Source organism: Urocampus carinirostris, chromosome 1 (genome assembly GCF_059441175.1).
Source record: "Urocampus carinirostris isolate Australia breed hairy pipefish chromosome 1, RoL_Ucar_1.0, whole genome shotgun sequence".
Classification (NCBI taxonomy): domain Eukaryota; kingdom Metazoa; phylum Chordata; class Actinopteri; order Syngnathiformes; family Syngnathidae; genus Urocampus; species Urocampus carinirostris.
The window spans coordinates 7,744,593-7,760,806 of NC_142349.1; the positions used below are offsets into that span (position 1 = coordinate 7,744,593).

Consider the following 16,214-nt stretch of genomic DNA (forward strand, 5'->3'; position numbering starts at 1 on the left):
TATATATATATATATATATATATATATATATATTTATTTATTCATTTATTTTTTTCAACACCAAAAATATACTTTCTGTGTAATAACCTGTGAAGCCCTTTGAGACTCTTTGTGATTAAGGGCTATACAATTAAAAATGACTTGACTTGACTTTAATCCTTCCTTAATCCTTTTATTATTTATTTATGTACGTATCTGTTTTGTCGTCTATAGTTAAAAAAGTATGGAAAGATACTTCAGGTCCGACTCCCCAACTCGTAAATCAAATCAATATGACCAATTTGCTAACAGATCTTCACTCACGATTTCACTGTTTCCATATTGTAGGATTACGTGCTGCCATCATGCGGTCAAAAAGCGTACCTCCATTTCAGTCATGACCTACTTTTCCAAACTAATGCAACGACTTCAACTCACCAAAGAATATTGTGAGTTGTATTTTTTTATAATTGTATTTAAAAAGGGAATTTTATTAATTTTATTTATTAATTTTCTTAAATTACCAAAACAATGTTAAATAAGTCTGGTTCGAAAATATATATTTTTGGATTTTACCGACCTTGATGAATAAAGAATATAGAAATATGGCCCTAAAATAAAATTTCAAAAGGCACAGATAATAAAACAATTTCACCTCCAAGCTCGAACTTCATCAAGTTCATATTTTTTAAATCTTGCCATCATTTACAATATTTCTGCTATTGCCAGATTCAATCCAAACATCATTTCCTAATCCCGGAAAACAAACATCATCATAAAGAAGGTGATTTATAAGCATTTTTCTCTTCTTCAAATTACATTTCACATTTTAATGGCGTTAAGTGTCTTGTGCATATCCATCTCTCTTGTACTTTGATCGTGGAGTGCAGTCAGGAAATCTGTGCCTCACAATTTCTATCATGGAAATAAATAGGAAAATATAATAAATGGTCATATTTATTAAATATTTCTCATTATACTCAGAAAATGTGTATTTTTGTGTTCAAAATTACAGAATTTTCACATTATACGATAGATATTGGTAATCCAATTACTTTGGAACATAATACTCTTCTCAAGAGTGAGGCACACAATAATCTTGCCTCATGGTAGAGGGTGATAGTGAGACCAATAATCCTAATTTGGTGCATACCTGAGCCCCAAACAATAGTATTAGTGATAGTATTAGGGTCACACCGCCGTTTGCATCTGTATCGCGGGTAAAATTTTGCGATTTTTTTTTTGCCCGTGGTTGCCCGCGATGGAAAATGCGCAAAATTGGCCAACCCGCTGTTCATCGGTGGTATGCCCGCAAAACAGACGCCGGCAACTGTTCTGCTTCCTCATCGTGTCATTTCCGCGTCATTTTCGCGTGTGGACCACGGGTATAAAAGCTGCCGAGCCGGTGTTGTGCCGAGAAATGCATTCCTGCCGAGATTTGCATCCCCTGGCTACTATAACCACTTTGACCTGGTTTTATCTCACTTGCCAATGGTGGATACGATGTAGGTTAATTTCTTTGTGAATCTGACTCTACCTCACTAAACACGAACCTTGCCGCATGTCACTGTGTTTTGCATATCCAAAAGCAGACCAAGGGAAAAGCAGACAAATTGTCCCATTTCAATAAAAATCTTTTTTTAATTGACAAGGAAACATCATCCTGGACAATGAGGCCGTCGCACAACATAATAATTGAAGATACAACATGGTGAGGGCCTCCTCTTTCCGTTCCTCTCTCGCTCATTCGGAGTGGAAGTAACTTTATTGCAGACTTTCTTCTCGTCACCCACTCAGTGCCGGCCGTTCCATCGGCAGAGAAGAGACAACAACACTTCCCGTCTGTCCTTTTTCGGATTTTGCACGATTTCGGCAATTGAGGATGCTTGAGTCGCTGCCAAAGCCAGAACAATCATAATTCGAACATATCTCACAGAGCATAAGGACGTAGGCTATTCCTACGTCAAATATATGTTGTATCAAGTAACCATTAGTCAAAGTTCTAATAAGTTGTATCACGAGGAAAATCTAAAGTGAAAAAAATTCCTATGAAACATAAAAATGGATTGGTTGTGAACAAGAAAACCAACCATTTTTTTAAGTACCGCTATAAAATTGTAGACTATAAGGAAAAGTCCTCAACATTAACAACCCAGTATTGCATTGGACAATAAAGAACAGGGTCTATTTTTGCTTTTACTATATCAGATACCGATTAATTAGATCACGGTGCTTAGGTAGTCAGTCTACAAATGAATACAGTTGAAAATTCATAATATTAAAAACTCTAAAACATCCAGATCATTCGTTTTGTAAAGATGTTTTTAAATCCTAAATCAGAACATGCAGTAGTCTTAAAATGCTTCCTCGAAAACAGGAGTTAAACTACAAAGATCCAAAGATCTGTAAAAATCCCTCAAAAAAGAAATAAATAAATGTTGCAGTCACGCTACCCAACAAGGAACTTGCTCATGGCAATATGTAAATTAACCAAGACTGCGTGCGTTTTGAAGAGAGCCGCAAGAAGACGTGAAAACCAAAGAGCAAATTTGTCAATGCATCGTTTTGTCGATTCCTATAATGTTCGAACCCCCTCGTGCAAACATTCCCAAAAAGTTTGCTTCAAGAACACCTCCTCCTAAAACTAACCAACATGGTTTGTTTTGGATTCTCTCTTCGTCACAACCAGGAAAATCTGTTTTAATATTAAGGCATGGTCTGAAATTGGACGCAATTTCCAAACAAAAAACACGCATTGGACCAGATAACAAACTCCGGACGTACTCATGATATTGAGAACCCTTTCAAATGCAATCCAAAACATTATACTCGAACAATTAAACATCTTGTGTTTGTCAATGTGTTCATACACAGACTTTATAATAATTCTTCTTATGTGACTCTGGACAGAATGAAATATTTTACAGTATGTACAGCTTGTGCTTTGCCACGTAGAGTATGGCTTGGGTTTGTGGTTATACGACCCTCACACTTTGTTCTGCCAGTATAGTTTGAGGCCTTCGAGTTCAAAATGTTGGTCAAAAAGTGATTCTGGTGTTAACAATTGGTAGCATTGTTGCCACTGTGTGAGTCCTGCTCCAACAAACACGCTGTGTTCAAAAAAAGCCAATTGCAATCGAGGCAATAAACGAAACATTTGCAAGGAAAAACACACAACAAGCGAAGTTGCATTCTTCTCATTATTCCTGTTACAGCAATCTGAAGGATTCTTTTCTCAGTCACTGTGTCCGCTTGCAATAAATCAATTTTTCTTGAAGCCTGAGTGCACGGACACATATGACGCAGCTCTTAGCATGTAGAAAGCCAGAAGTAGCATTCAACGTACATGTCAAATGTGAAGTGATCGTTCTGACAGTTTGTATGAGTGTGGTCGGTCAACAAAAGTGCGGATAACTATATTTTCCACATTTAAATGTAATATTATTGCACTCTGGCTACACACATCTATCCATGGTTGTCTTCGGAAACAGACGATAGGGTCACATCGGATTCAGGAAGGCTCAGCGATGCAACGCAAAAGATTTAGAATTTAGTACTCACCAATCTCAATCGTTAAAAGAGACAGTGTGTATCATTTAACACCTCCTAGTGGCATTGCATGATGTGAATGTGAAAAAAGCTGGCCTACTCAAAAATTGGGAATGAAATAGTTTTTCCCAAGCCATGAGGAATCAGTATGGTCATATGCTTTGGGGTCAAAGTGCGCTGCTTTGGGCTGCAGCAGAAGTACTCGCTGGGGCCGCTGCCCGTCAAGGCAGAGTTCCGGTTAATCTCTGATGTGCGGTGCCGGTGACCAGAAGAAAAAGGTGCTGCATCTTAGTCGGATCAGGAAGCTTGTACTGTTTCTGTTAACCGTGGAAACCTGTACTGTTTCATGTGGGGGAGCAAACCCCTTATCCTCTTATCTCCCTTAGAGACACTCGGTTATCGGGAAGAGAGAGTTGAGGTGACTCGGGCATCTAATAAGAACGCCTCCCCCGGAAGGTGCTGTGGGCATGTCCCACTGGAAGGATGCCCCGGGAATGACCCAAGACACACTTGATAGACTAATTCTCTAGGCTGGCCTGGGAATGACTGGAGATTCTGTCGAATGAGCTGGAAGAAGTGGCTGGGGATAGGGAGGTCTGGGCTTTATTGCTGAGGTAGGTGCCCCGCAACCCAACTCCAGATAAGCAGAAGAAAATCGATGGATGGAGATTTCAACTTCTACAGGGAAATGTTTTATTTCTTATATTTGTTTGGAAATACATTTAATCAAAAGGGGTTTGAAAGCAAAGTAATACAGAAGTCTCCTTTTTCAAGCACTAAATTTTATAATATAAATAGAAACCATCTAAAGGCAAAAGGGCTTACTTAAAAATGTTACTTTTTTTCCTAGAAATGTAACAAATATTTTGATAAATGAGATTAATACATGATTGAAAAAAGTAAAGCTAAGGCAAAGCTAGCTATTTAAATGTTGTCCTTGAGCTGACTACACAGGTAGCAACACCAGGGACAAGTCTTTAAAAAATATACATATTTTGATTCATAAATTTTTTAATTATCTTCGGTCGTGTGTGGCCCCCAGAACGCCTGATTTATTTAATACGCAGAAATCCATAAACTGTGCATTTATTTGAATAGTTGTAAGAGGAAACATTTGATTTTTCTGCAAAATAACATAAGGTTCACCTTGAACAGTGCTTCTTCAATTATTTTCTGTCACGCCCCAACCATCTCCACCCAATTAGGTATGTATGAAACTCCTCACCGCCTCCCTAGAAGTCTATTGCGTCATCTGGGACAATTCGTTTTTCATGGGGGTAACTTAAGGCGGTATCCTCCACACACTCCATACTCAATGCTTATACTCTGCGCTATATGCACAGTGTGGAGGTTAAATTTGAACAAAACACTGCCAATGAGAGTGTCACTGCTCCCTAGAGTTGTGGAGGTGCAATTGCACTTGATTCTTTGAAAAATTGAAAAAAAGGTTTCCCAAGGTCAAACAGGCCCACACCGACCCTTGACAGAGCTTTGCGAAACCCTAGGGGGGCCGCCCCACTATTTGAGGCCACGACTCTAGAGGGTGCTGACATCATTATTTAACTTTTGTGTGTACCAAAAAACAGAAATTGAACAGATTTTTTTTCAGGTAAAATCGTGCATTTTTGTCATTTCGAGATTCGATCGTTTGTATTCTTAGTGCTTTTCAGCACTTGTTTTTAGTTGCACTAACACAATGCAGTGACACCTAGAGGTCAAAAGATATACACTGTCCCTTTAAATTTGAATTCGTGTGACCTTAAAGGTGTGATTTTGGTTTTGTCTTTGGTTTTTGTTTCTGATTTTGTTTGTTGTGAGGCACCAACACTGATTTCAGATGATAAGATTGTAGTACTCATTTGTACTCATGACACTTACTTAAAAAGAGTATTTCAGATGTTCCGATGGTTTCTTTGAAATCTTCATCACTGAGCCGGCTCCTTAAAGTCGTAATCAAGACAACAAATTGTACACAGAAGTTTGAGACAAAACTACAACAAAGCATATGATTCTCTTATTCTTAAAAATAGAAAAATAAATCCGATAAAGCCCGCCATCCCATGAAGGAGAATTTGCCTCTCTCCTCCTGCTCCCTCTCTGGCTTTTGAAAGGAAACATACATTCACAGGAGGAAAATCGAGGAGAAAATAAGCAACTCGCAATTCAAACGCGTGTGTGCAAAAAACATTTTTGATCTCTATAAAAATATGTGCATATGGATAGAGCTATTTTTATCTGACCAAATAAAGTATTTTTTTTATTTACATTGCACAGATACACAGATAAATGTACTCTCTAGCTCGTCATTCTCCTTCTTTGACAAGAAAGAAGTGTAAGAAAAATGTGGCGACACAACGACGATAGACGTAGGAAAACGCACAAACACTCATTGGGAGAACTTACGTATACAAACACACACACACACAAACAAACTGCTCAGATCAATGTGATCAAAGAGCAGAAGAGGGGCAAGTAGAACTTCTGTAAAAAACCTGAAGTTGCATATCCCACAGTCCTACCACACGCTCGCACTTCATGATCTTGAGGTCGTCAGCCAGACGCTGCTTCCTGATTGGCTCGCGCGTGTGTGGGGAGTGCGTCACAAAAAACACAAAAATCAACTTTGGCTACAGAGTTGGGTGGCTTTAGTCGTCAACTGTTCGATGCCGGCGACGTGGAGTTGAATCCGCCCATTGTCATGATTCTTCCTAATCCATAAAAAGCCCAATCCCTTTGAAAACCTTTCCAGATACTCCTGAGGTCAGCCTGTTCTCCAGCCGGAGAGATTTTGGACTGAGTAAATTTGCTTAGACTCACCAATGGTCATTGGGCGGTCCTCCGGTTCTTTGCGGTAAATCCTGTACCAGTTCCCAGTTTGCTGTCAAAAGGCGATGGTACGGGCTCGGTGTCGGACAGGCATCTGGACTGTGGTTGGTCAAAAGTGAATTGCGGTAAAGGGATGCACTCCCTTGTGAGGCCCACGTGCCTGGCGGCGGGTGAGACGGGGCGGCTCTGCAGCATAGGCCTCGGTACTAGCGGGGCGTGAGGCTGGATGAAGATATTGGGGCTGATGGGGATGGTTGGGTGCGTGGGTGAGGGCGTGAGCGAGGGTGTCCGTAGTGGCACGTGAACGGGTGTGAGCGCTCGATGTATCAGAGATGGCGTCTGTGCTTCTTGTGCAATTGACGGCGAATGTGCGGACAGGTCGTAAGACGGCGTCCTCCGTCTTAGCATCATGCTGCAGTCGGCCAATTTTGGGGGTGAAGGTGGGTGGTCCTTTTCCGCTGGGGGGTGTATGGAGATGCACGGGGGACTGATCTTCTTCTTCCGGTGACCACCTCCGACTGACTGCACCCTCATGGGGAAATTGCTCTTCCCTTTGTGGAGCTCAGCCTTAAAGGTGTTCCCAAGTTCTATAAGAGGCAAAAGGTGAGGAAATAGTACATGGTTTTGTATGCAAATCTCTATCTCTCTCTCACGCTCACTCTTTCTCTCCTTCTCCCTCTCTCCCTCTCCCTATATATATATATATATATATATATATATATATATATATATATATATATATATATATATATATATATATATATATATATATATATATATATATATATATATATATATATATATATATATCATCTCATCTCATTAGCTGCACCGCTTATCCTCAGTAGGGTCATGGGGGTGCTGGAGCCCATCCCAGCAATCATCGGGCAGTGGGCAGGGGACACCCTGAACTGGTTGTCAGCCAATCGCAGGGCACACAGGGACAGACAACTCGCTCGCTCATTCACACCTAGGGACAATTTGGACCGGCCAATCCACCTGAAATGCATGTCTTTGGAATGTGGGAGGAAACCGGAGTGCCCGGAGGAAACCCACGCAAGCACGAGGAGAACATACAAACTCCGCACAGTAAGTCCGGTAGCCTTATTTGAACCCACACAGGAGGTTCCCGAGACCTTAGAACTTTTATGTATATATATATATATATATATATATATATATATATATATATATATATATATATATATATATATATATATATATATATATATATATATATATATATATATATATACATACATATATATATATATATATATATATATATATACATATATATATATATATATATATATACATATATATATATATATATATATATATATATATATATATATATATATATATATATATATATATATATATATATATATATATATATATATATATATATATATATGTATATCTTACAAATATTTTCTGATATTATACATTTTGAAGATAGCCTGTCATGTCTTTGAGCTGTGATGTCATCAGAATAACACTGGCACCCGAGAAAGCCACTCACCATATTGGTTTAAGTTGTAGCGCATACAACGTTGGGACAGGATTCCGTTTTGCAAGAGATTGATCAAACAATGTCAGAATTTGTGACTTGAATTTTGTGTTTTAATCCACTTCCATTCATTTTATTATCTGGCAGATAATGGTTCAATGTGGGTTGGTGGGGCATTATCTTTCTTTTGCACATCAAACGGCGTCGTGATGACTCCTCCACAGAGGGGGCTGCCAGGAAACTGCAATTCAGTTAACAAGAAGCCAGCGAGAGGCCAAAATGAATTGTTTTGAGACAGGCAAGAGGCCCAGCCAAACAAGCAACATAGGACCAAATCCTGGCCTGCATGCAACCAAAAAGGTTCTTCCCCAGTCCCGGGTTAACAGGCAACCAGAGAACCTTGCTGAGCCAGTGCCCAAGCCTGATCGATCCAGCAATATCTCAAAGGAATCCTCGAGCCACCAACAGTTCACCCTGGCTTCAAACACAGCATTTTGTGGTCCTATTCACGACCGGGTCTCAAGCCTTCAGGATTCTTCCATGGAGGAACGTCACCGTCATCAAATCAGAACCTGAATTTCATGGTGCTAAGTATTGGTATAGGCGTGACGTTAAAGGGGAATTCTAGCAAATTACAATAACGTATAAATTAAGACATTGTTTTTTTAAATGGTATCAGTTATGACTCCAACTTCGATCTTTGTTGTTTGATTCTCTTGTTATGTTTTGTGTTCTATTTAGGTTTCTTCTGTAGATGGTTAGTACAAGAAAACTTCATAAGTCTGAGAGTGTGCGTGTCTTAAATAAAGACTATTAAACTGTCAAAAACGGTAATCAGATTTCACCTAAAGTTGTGAGTAGCCACCCTTCAGAATGATTAAAAAAGTTTTTTTCAACTGGTTTCCTGATATAATGATATAAAAACGTCCATGGTGCTCCAAAAAGATGAGACAAGTTTTGCAAAGAATAAACTCGCTCAGTTTAATTGGTTAATCATTTCTTTGCTCAAATAATTTAGTAACCACCCATTACTATTGTCATGTGCCAAAGAGATTACGATTGTTTCATGTCAAGTTTTGTTAGATTTTGTTAAGAATGCCTAGGCATTGTGTCACAGGTGTAGCGCAAGCAATCAAAAAGGAGCTATCTGGGAAAAATAACACACGGTGAACTAACAGGGGATACCAACAAACGGCGGCCCCAGCCTTGACAGTAAAACGACCAACATCAGGCATTGAGCCAGGTTAGCTGGGAACCAGTATTAAAAAATAGCTACGGAAACAAACACGAACCCGACCAAGAATAAACCGATGGCCACAGCCGACTAGCCAGCTAGTAAGCCAAACAACACTGTTTACAACATGGAATAATCAATACTGGATGCCTTCAATAGCCCTGACTCTAACCGGGAGCTGACCTGAACATATTAGACCAACCACGACACAAGCGGGAAAAAACACAAATGAAAAACCACAATCACCTACCTAAAAGGAGATGAAGGCAAAAAAGGATTTGTACATGCTGTAACGGTGTCACTTGGCTATTGGAGATGGAAGCCTGCATCTCAGACAGAACAGTCACAGAGCCCCAAGCGACAGGATTAGCAAAGTTCCAATTTCTCTAAGCGGAATGGTAAGCAATGACTGTACACTACAGTTGCTGTCCGTTGCCAAAAAGCCTTACATGTTGTGTTAACGGGATTTGCCATTTCGGAAGTAAACTGTTCCTTCAATGACATCACAGCTCTAAAGGTTTTGAGCCAAATTGGTCAACTCTGAGAATAAATTCCTCAAGTCCCCTGGCGCATAGCATAATTGTCAGGAGGAACACTACACGTTCTGTGCCTGGTTAAAAAAAAGGTCTTTTTGAATACCTTTAAAGTCTTGGTCATCTTTCACAGTGCTGTCCTGCAGGAGGCAGACCTCAATGGAGTGGCGTCGATGGTCGTCAAGGTGACCGGCGGACAATAAGGACGGCTTGTGCTGGAACGCCTGGGGATCGATGCTGAAGCCCTTACGGAAGTCCCGGTCCTTCAGTTCTCCCCCAAGCAGGCTCCTAGATGTCGGCCGCGGCAACGAAAGAGGAGAGGGTGGCGAGGCGGAGTCCGTGTAAGGGGAGAGGGAGTGGCTCCGCCCCGTGTTTGCCCAATTATCCTGCCCTCGCCCAAGTTCAGCAAGATGCCTATGTCGGGCCATGCTGTTGATGTTACGCACCTCCTCGTCGGCCGGGTCAAAGGGGGAGGTGGCTGAGGGAGGCCTCGGCCGACGCAGGCTGGTGCTGCGAAGTGGGAAGCGTGGGGAGCGAGGTGGGGGCAGTAGAAGCGACGGGGAGGGTGGTGGAGGAGGGATGAAGGACTGCGAAGACAGTAAAGGTAGGAGAGGGGACGGGGGCAGGGAAGGCACTGGAAGAGACAGAGATGATGGAGAGGCAGGTGGTAGAGGGGGTAAGGGGGATGCCGCAGGACTACAGGATGGAGGGGACGGCACAGGAAGAAGAATCGGGTTGGGCATTTCTTGTTGCTCACAAGTTTGGACTTCCACAGAATCCACTTTAACCGCCACCTGCAAAATGAAATATTGATTTTATTGTATTCTTTATTATTCACGTGCACAAAAAGTACTTAGGGTGGATGCATCGTTTGAGGCGTCTTAAAAAAGTTGAAATTATATTTTTTCCTATTTATTGTGCGTTAACTTCAATGTTTAAAGAGCCCTTGTGTTTTTCCCACCGTGCTTGTCTGCTTTTATCTTACTGTAAGCAAAGCTTTTTGGGCCGCGGAACACATTAGAAAAGTAGGACTCGGGGGATGAGGAGTTGCAGGGTGGGGAGTGATTTCATAATTGTCTCTGCATTGTTATTTCATTTGCGTAACACAAAACGGTGAAAGTAAGTAAAGGCATGTTTCAAGCACAGTCCAAACGCCAACCAAAACCTTAAAAAAGACAAAAAATTGTTTTTTTTTTTCAAACACATACTTGCACCAACACATAAATGAGCTGATTGAGGCTGCAATGATGGCACAAGTCTGTGACAAATTGATCCCTGCCCCTCATCAGAGAACGGAAACATTATTTTGACCTTCATAGAAAGAAAAAAAATGAGATACCCTGCTCTAAATCTTTTGTACAAGTACTATTGTCTGTGGTCTATAATCATGTACACGAGATGGCGATACAGTAAGTAAAATCTCTTATTTTTGGTTTTAGCTGCTGTGTTTCTCTAACACATTTGATTGACATGTTTAACTTACCAGAACGGTTTGCAGACGTTTGATGGGTATTTTGATCATTAGAAACAGTTATGTTGGAGAAAGTAAGCGTTAAACACATGCAATATGGGGGCAGAATTGGGACACCCCTGGTTTAGGCAATTCCAAAAAACTAATTGGATGAGAAACATCAATCACTGACATTTGTATTATTTGAATTAATAGAATATTTACTTGCCAAAATAGTTATTATGGAATATTTTTCTGTTTAGGCATGTACTGTTCAGTACAAATACATCCTGCAAGAACATTATACTTGTATATAATGATAAAAATAAAAATAGCATTACTGACAACAATTGGTTTTCAATAAAAAGGCTAATCTGTTTAATTTTCAAAACTATAGTTGCACTCATTTAGTCCTATTTTTTTTTAAATCACCCAAAAATTAGTTTCCACCCCACATAATGAGTTTGTCAAAACATTCACTAATGAGCAAATTTTTTTGTGCAATAGTGGCTTCACAGTTTAAATATTTCTGTAGTTGCCTTGCGTGGCTGACACTGCTATCGGTGTGTGAGTGTGTGTGAATGGGTAAGTGTGAAGCACATTGTAAAGCGCTTTGGGTGGTCTTCAGTGACTTTATAAGTGCTATATAAATGAAGACTATTTACATTTACATTTATAAACCAATCTTATAGATTTCCTGTAAAACGAGATGTGGCAAATTGTAACCTGAAGTTTATTTAGTCTTCAGCAGAATTTTACACTTTGATCTAACACAAAGATCGAAATTCTTCCCTAATGGATACAATAGTAACAGTAAATGGTCAATGAAATTTGGAGAATCTGAACCTCTATAGATGTAATGATTATTCATTCATTCATTCATTATATGCACCGCTTATCCTCAGTAGGGTCCCGGGGGTGCTGGAGCACATCCCAGCCATCTTCTGGCAGTGGGCAGGGGACACCCTGAACTGGTTGCCTGTCAGTAGCAGGGCACACAGAGACAGACAACTCACTCGCTCATTCACATCTAGGGACAACTTGGACCTGCCAATTAACCTGATATGCATGTTCTTGGAATGTGGGAGGTAACCGGAGTACCGAGAGGAAACCCACGCAAGCACGGGGAGAACATGCAAACTCCACACAGGGAGGTTCGATCTCATGACCTCAGAACTGTGCCACAGATGCGCTAACCACTGCGCTACCCATGTAATGATTAATCAATTAATAAAACACTAGACAATTATTTTGATAGGTGAGCCATTCATTGTTTTCTCTGTGACCTTAAACCGTGCCCCCAAACTACTAATGTCTTACCTGTCTATGTAGGGCCCGAGGAGAGGGGTGGGGTGTGGGTGGTGCGATGCGTGGTAGATGGACAGGAGGGAGCGGCCGGGGGTGAACGGGAGATGCGTCAGGAACCTGCAGCAAGGTGCGACTCTCACATGGCTGCGAACGGACCGACGTGAGGGAACCTGAACGTGCACAAGAAACAGGTGTGTGATACAGAACAGTGGAATATTTTATAGGGCCAGTGATAACGTAAGATTACACCTCGACCCCATTACTTCCCCTAAATTGTATTGATTATTATAGAAAAGCGCTTTCATGAGTAAGAACAGATGAATCTTCGACAAAATGGAGAGTGAGGTGGAAGAGTGATGGACACAATTCATTTTTCACAGTGTGAGCTCACGAGCGCCCTACCTTCTCCCTAGCTATGCACCCTTAACATTACGGTAATATATTTCCATTCCAGGAGCTCAGTGTGTCTGATCTGAGATCGATCCTCACAGAATGTTCGTGTGTGTGCCTGTGTTTGTGCATAAATGTGTGCTCATCATATAAATCTTTAGGGAACATTGGCGATTGCCACTTATTTTTGACTCAAGCAAAATAACAGGCCCAGGAGAACTGGACACCTTGATCAAGTGGAAGAATAACAACACAGTGGAGTACTGTTTGGCAGCATACTTTTTATTTTGTAAGTTAAACACTTTACTTTTTCAAGGAAAAAATAAAATAAAAAAAGAATGAACAATTGTAAAATATTTTAAGCATACATGTTTACCCTTAAATTTTCCTGTATTTATATATTTTTGGCCTCATTCCAAATTGTGCACGCTGTATAAAAAAATTGTACAGGAAATTGAAAAGAAAATCTCGTCTTGCCCATTTAGGCTGTCATCTGGATTGCTTCAATCACTGGTATCGGACAATAACCTCATCGTAGATTGCTAGTATTATTGCAATAATCTGAACAGTTTGTCTAACTGTTAGTAAATAGGTGCCGTCTTGGCTGAGGTTGACAGATGGTTATGTTTAAGGAAAAATGCAGCTTGAAGTAATAGGGCAGCATGCAGGATTTGTTCCCTTGCCCTCAAAACATAAAGAAGACAAAGTGGGTAGGTGAAAGGGCAACTAATGGGATATCACAAAGTTCCCACCATCTGCCTTTATTAAAGGATCTCTAATCAAAGAACAGTATATTACCTGAATGTTGATCGTGAGAATTGACATTGATCTCCTCCAGTGGGTAAGGGGCGCTTGCAGGCCTCACAGGCCGGAACATGTAGCTGTCGTTGGGCAGGGAGTGCATCCTGGAGACACTCATCTTTTCTGATTCTTGCTGCGCGTCCTCACTGCACTTCACCCCTTCATCCTGCAGAGGGAGACAGAGACCAATCACTAAATTCTGACAAGACCAGTACAAGGTTTAAGTCATCTGGAGCTGTCTCAGCTACCGGGCCAGGCGATTGTGGACACGGCCCGATGAAAGTCCCTGCTCCAGAGCTGTTGCTGGAAACAGCACTTAATCTACGTTGCTGCTCCATCGCCATTTCCATGGCGATTTCCGCATCCATTTCTGCATCCTCCTTCGCTTCCTGCAAACAAACATGCTTTAGTTTATTAAAATTATAAGACACAGCTCACTGCTGTCATTGACAGAGCAAAGGGTTGAAAATTTGACCTTGTTGCTTTCTTCCAGATGCTTCATCAACACAGCCACAACAACGTTGACCAGCACAAACTGGGCCATCAGTACGAAAGTGACAAAGTAAATGGGAGAGACCCACGGCAGATAGGAGAGACAGTGACGCTCCTCGGGATGGCATTCACGCAAAGTGTCCTGGTGGGGTGACATTACAAAAGTTACAGTTTCCCTATACACACAAGTTTCACCATTTTATCGTTTAACATGAAGATGAAATCAAAGAGATATCCTGAATACGTGTTTTATGGGCCCACAAAGGCCTAAACAGGTTAATAGAATAGAAAGTGGTGGCAGTGGCTCAGGAGGTAGAGCGCTCGTCTTGAGATCAAGAGATTGCAGTTCGAATCCTAGCTCCTCCGTGTTTGTCGAAGTGTCCTTGGGTAAGTCACTGAACCCCTAATGCCCCAATAAGCAGGTTAGCGCCTTGCATGGCTGCACGGCTGCTATTGGGAAATGTGAAGCACACTGTAAAGCGCTTTGGAAAGTCTTGACTTGAAAAGCGCTATATAAATGCAGATCATTTCATTTAATCTAATTTCATTTCATTTACAAGAATATGAGTATAAAGGCATAATACAACTTTTTCGTGTATTTTCGGGGGTGGTCTTTTTTTAAATGTTGTGAACGCAAAAACGCTTAGATTTCACCTAAAGACAGTGATGTATTTCCACAAAAAAATCAATTTAGTGGATGTAAACTTCTGCCTTCATTTAATCTACTGCCACAGGGGGTCTTATAGTGGAGTCAACCTAGCTCGCTTCACTGTAAAGTATCAAGTAGACTAACAGACTGAAATTTTTAAAATGCCTCCGAAAGTCACTGTTATGTGCCCATTTGTATAGGTTTGCTCGGTTCAACTCTATGAACAACATTATAAAAGACTTATTTCACCCTGGCCACCAACTCTATGACCTGTTTCCCTCTGGTAGACGCTACTAGTCTCTTAGACAAGGTTCAACCAGCTCAGGGTCAGTTTCTTCCCCAGGGCTATTACCAAGCGCACACTACTGTAAAAAATATATAAATTGGGTATTCAAATCTTATTCATCGACTAATTTTATCAACTTTGATGCAAAAGTTGCACTATTTTTCATTGTACTATTGCTACGATGCACTTTCGATGCCAGTCCAGGAGCACTACTTTGCAAATATTTATGCTCTTGCATCCTGTCATTTTTCTTATCTTAATTTTCCTTCCTTTTAGTCTTTATTATGTGTTTATCCTGGTGGGCCATGTCTAATCTTGTTGTAAACAATGTTTTCTATGTGGTTTTCAATGACGAATAAGACAATTATACTTAAAATTTAATAGTATGATTTTTTTTTAAATAATAAAATGCCTTCAGTTGATTATTTTCTTTAGGCTAGAAATACAAAAGCGAATATAATGATTTGAATTATTGCTTTGCCATCAATTGGATAAAGAGCAATTACTAAAACCAAAGCAGTCGATTTGCAAGACGACACATTGTCTAGCATCGTAAGATCCGACTTAGTTGCAACCACTGCCAGCATACAGATATTTTAATCCAGCAGATGCTCATTGTTTATATTCATTGTCTGGTACCGCAAGACGTAACAGCCTGGCAACGCGTACAACACATGTGACAGCAAACCGGCACCACAACATCTGAATTTCACACAGCAATCCACCACTACACCCAGCGCAGTAACTAGATATAGATTTGGCAGCAGCTGACAGCCATTCTAGTAGATTTACAAACGGTTGCTTCGAACTGTCCTTGTTAGTATTTTGGATGATACCAGTACTCAGTCTAAAACGGTCTTTTTATCGAATGAAATCAAATTGAATTGAACTTCAATTTAAAGTTTTTTTTTTTTTTTAATTGAAATAAAATCAAGGCAAATCTAATCTATAAAGACATGTTGTATCATTAATTTATATTTGATTTTGTTGTACTTACTGATTTAGCAGACGCTCATTTTAAAATTCAATATTTGGCACTGTAGCACGTAGTAGCTCGGCAACGCCGACCACAATTTTGGCAGCCAGCCAGCGTACCAGCATCTTGCTCTAACACGACAATCTACAACTACACTCGATCCCTGTTTAAAGTCAGATGTTAATTATTATTGGAACAGCTACCAGAAGTTAGCATACTTACAAG

General features: G+C 40.5%; 1 protein-coding gene across 2 annotated transcripts in view; it reads right to left on the reverse strand.

Annotated features, from left to right (window-relative positions):
• Positions 1 to 2,823: 2,823 nt before the first annotated feature.
• Positions 2,824 to 16,214, reverse strand: part of cacna1ha (calcium voltage-gated channel subunit alpha1 Ha) — a 72,330-nt gene continuing 58,939 nt past the window's right edge. For both annotated transcript variants that reach the window (XM_088353634.1, XM_088353549.1), the window contains exons 32-37: positions 14,062 to 14,220; positions 13,835 to 13,975; positions 13,584 to 13,752; positions 12,408 to 12,565; positions 9,744 to 10,431; positions 2,824 to 6,941 (exon numbers count right to left, since the gene is read on the reverse strand). In XM_088353634.1, coding sequence (XP_088209760.1) covers positions 6,352 to 6,941; positions 9,744 to 10,431; positions 12,408 to 12,565; positions 13,584 to 13,752; positions 13,835 to 13,975; positions 14,062 to 14,220 — 1,905 coding nt within the window. In that variant the 3' untranslated portion in view covers positions 2,824 to 6,351. The remainder of the gene's footprint in view (positions 6,942 to 9,743; positions 10,432 to 12,407; positions 12,566 to 13,583; positions 13,753 to 13,834; positions 13,976 to 14,061; positions 14,221 to 16,214) is intronic.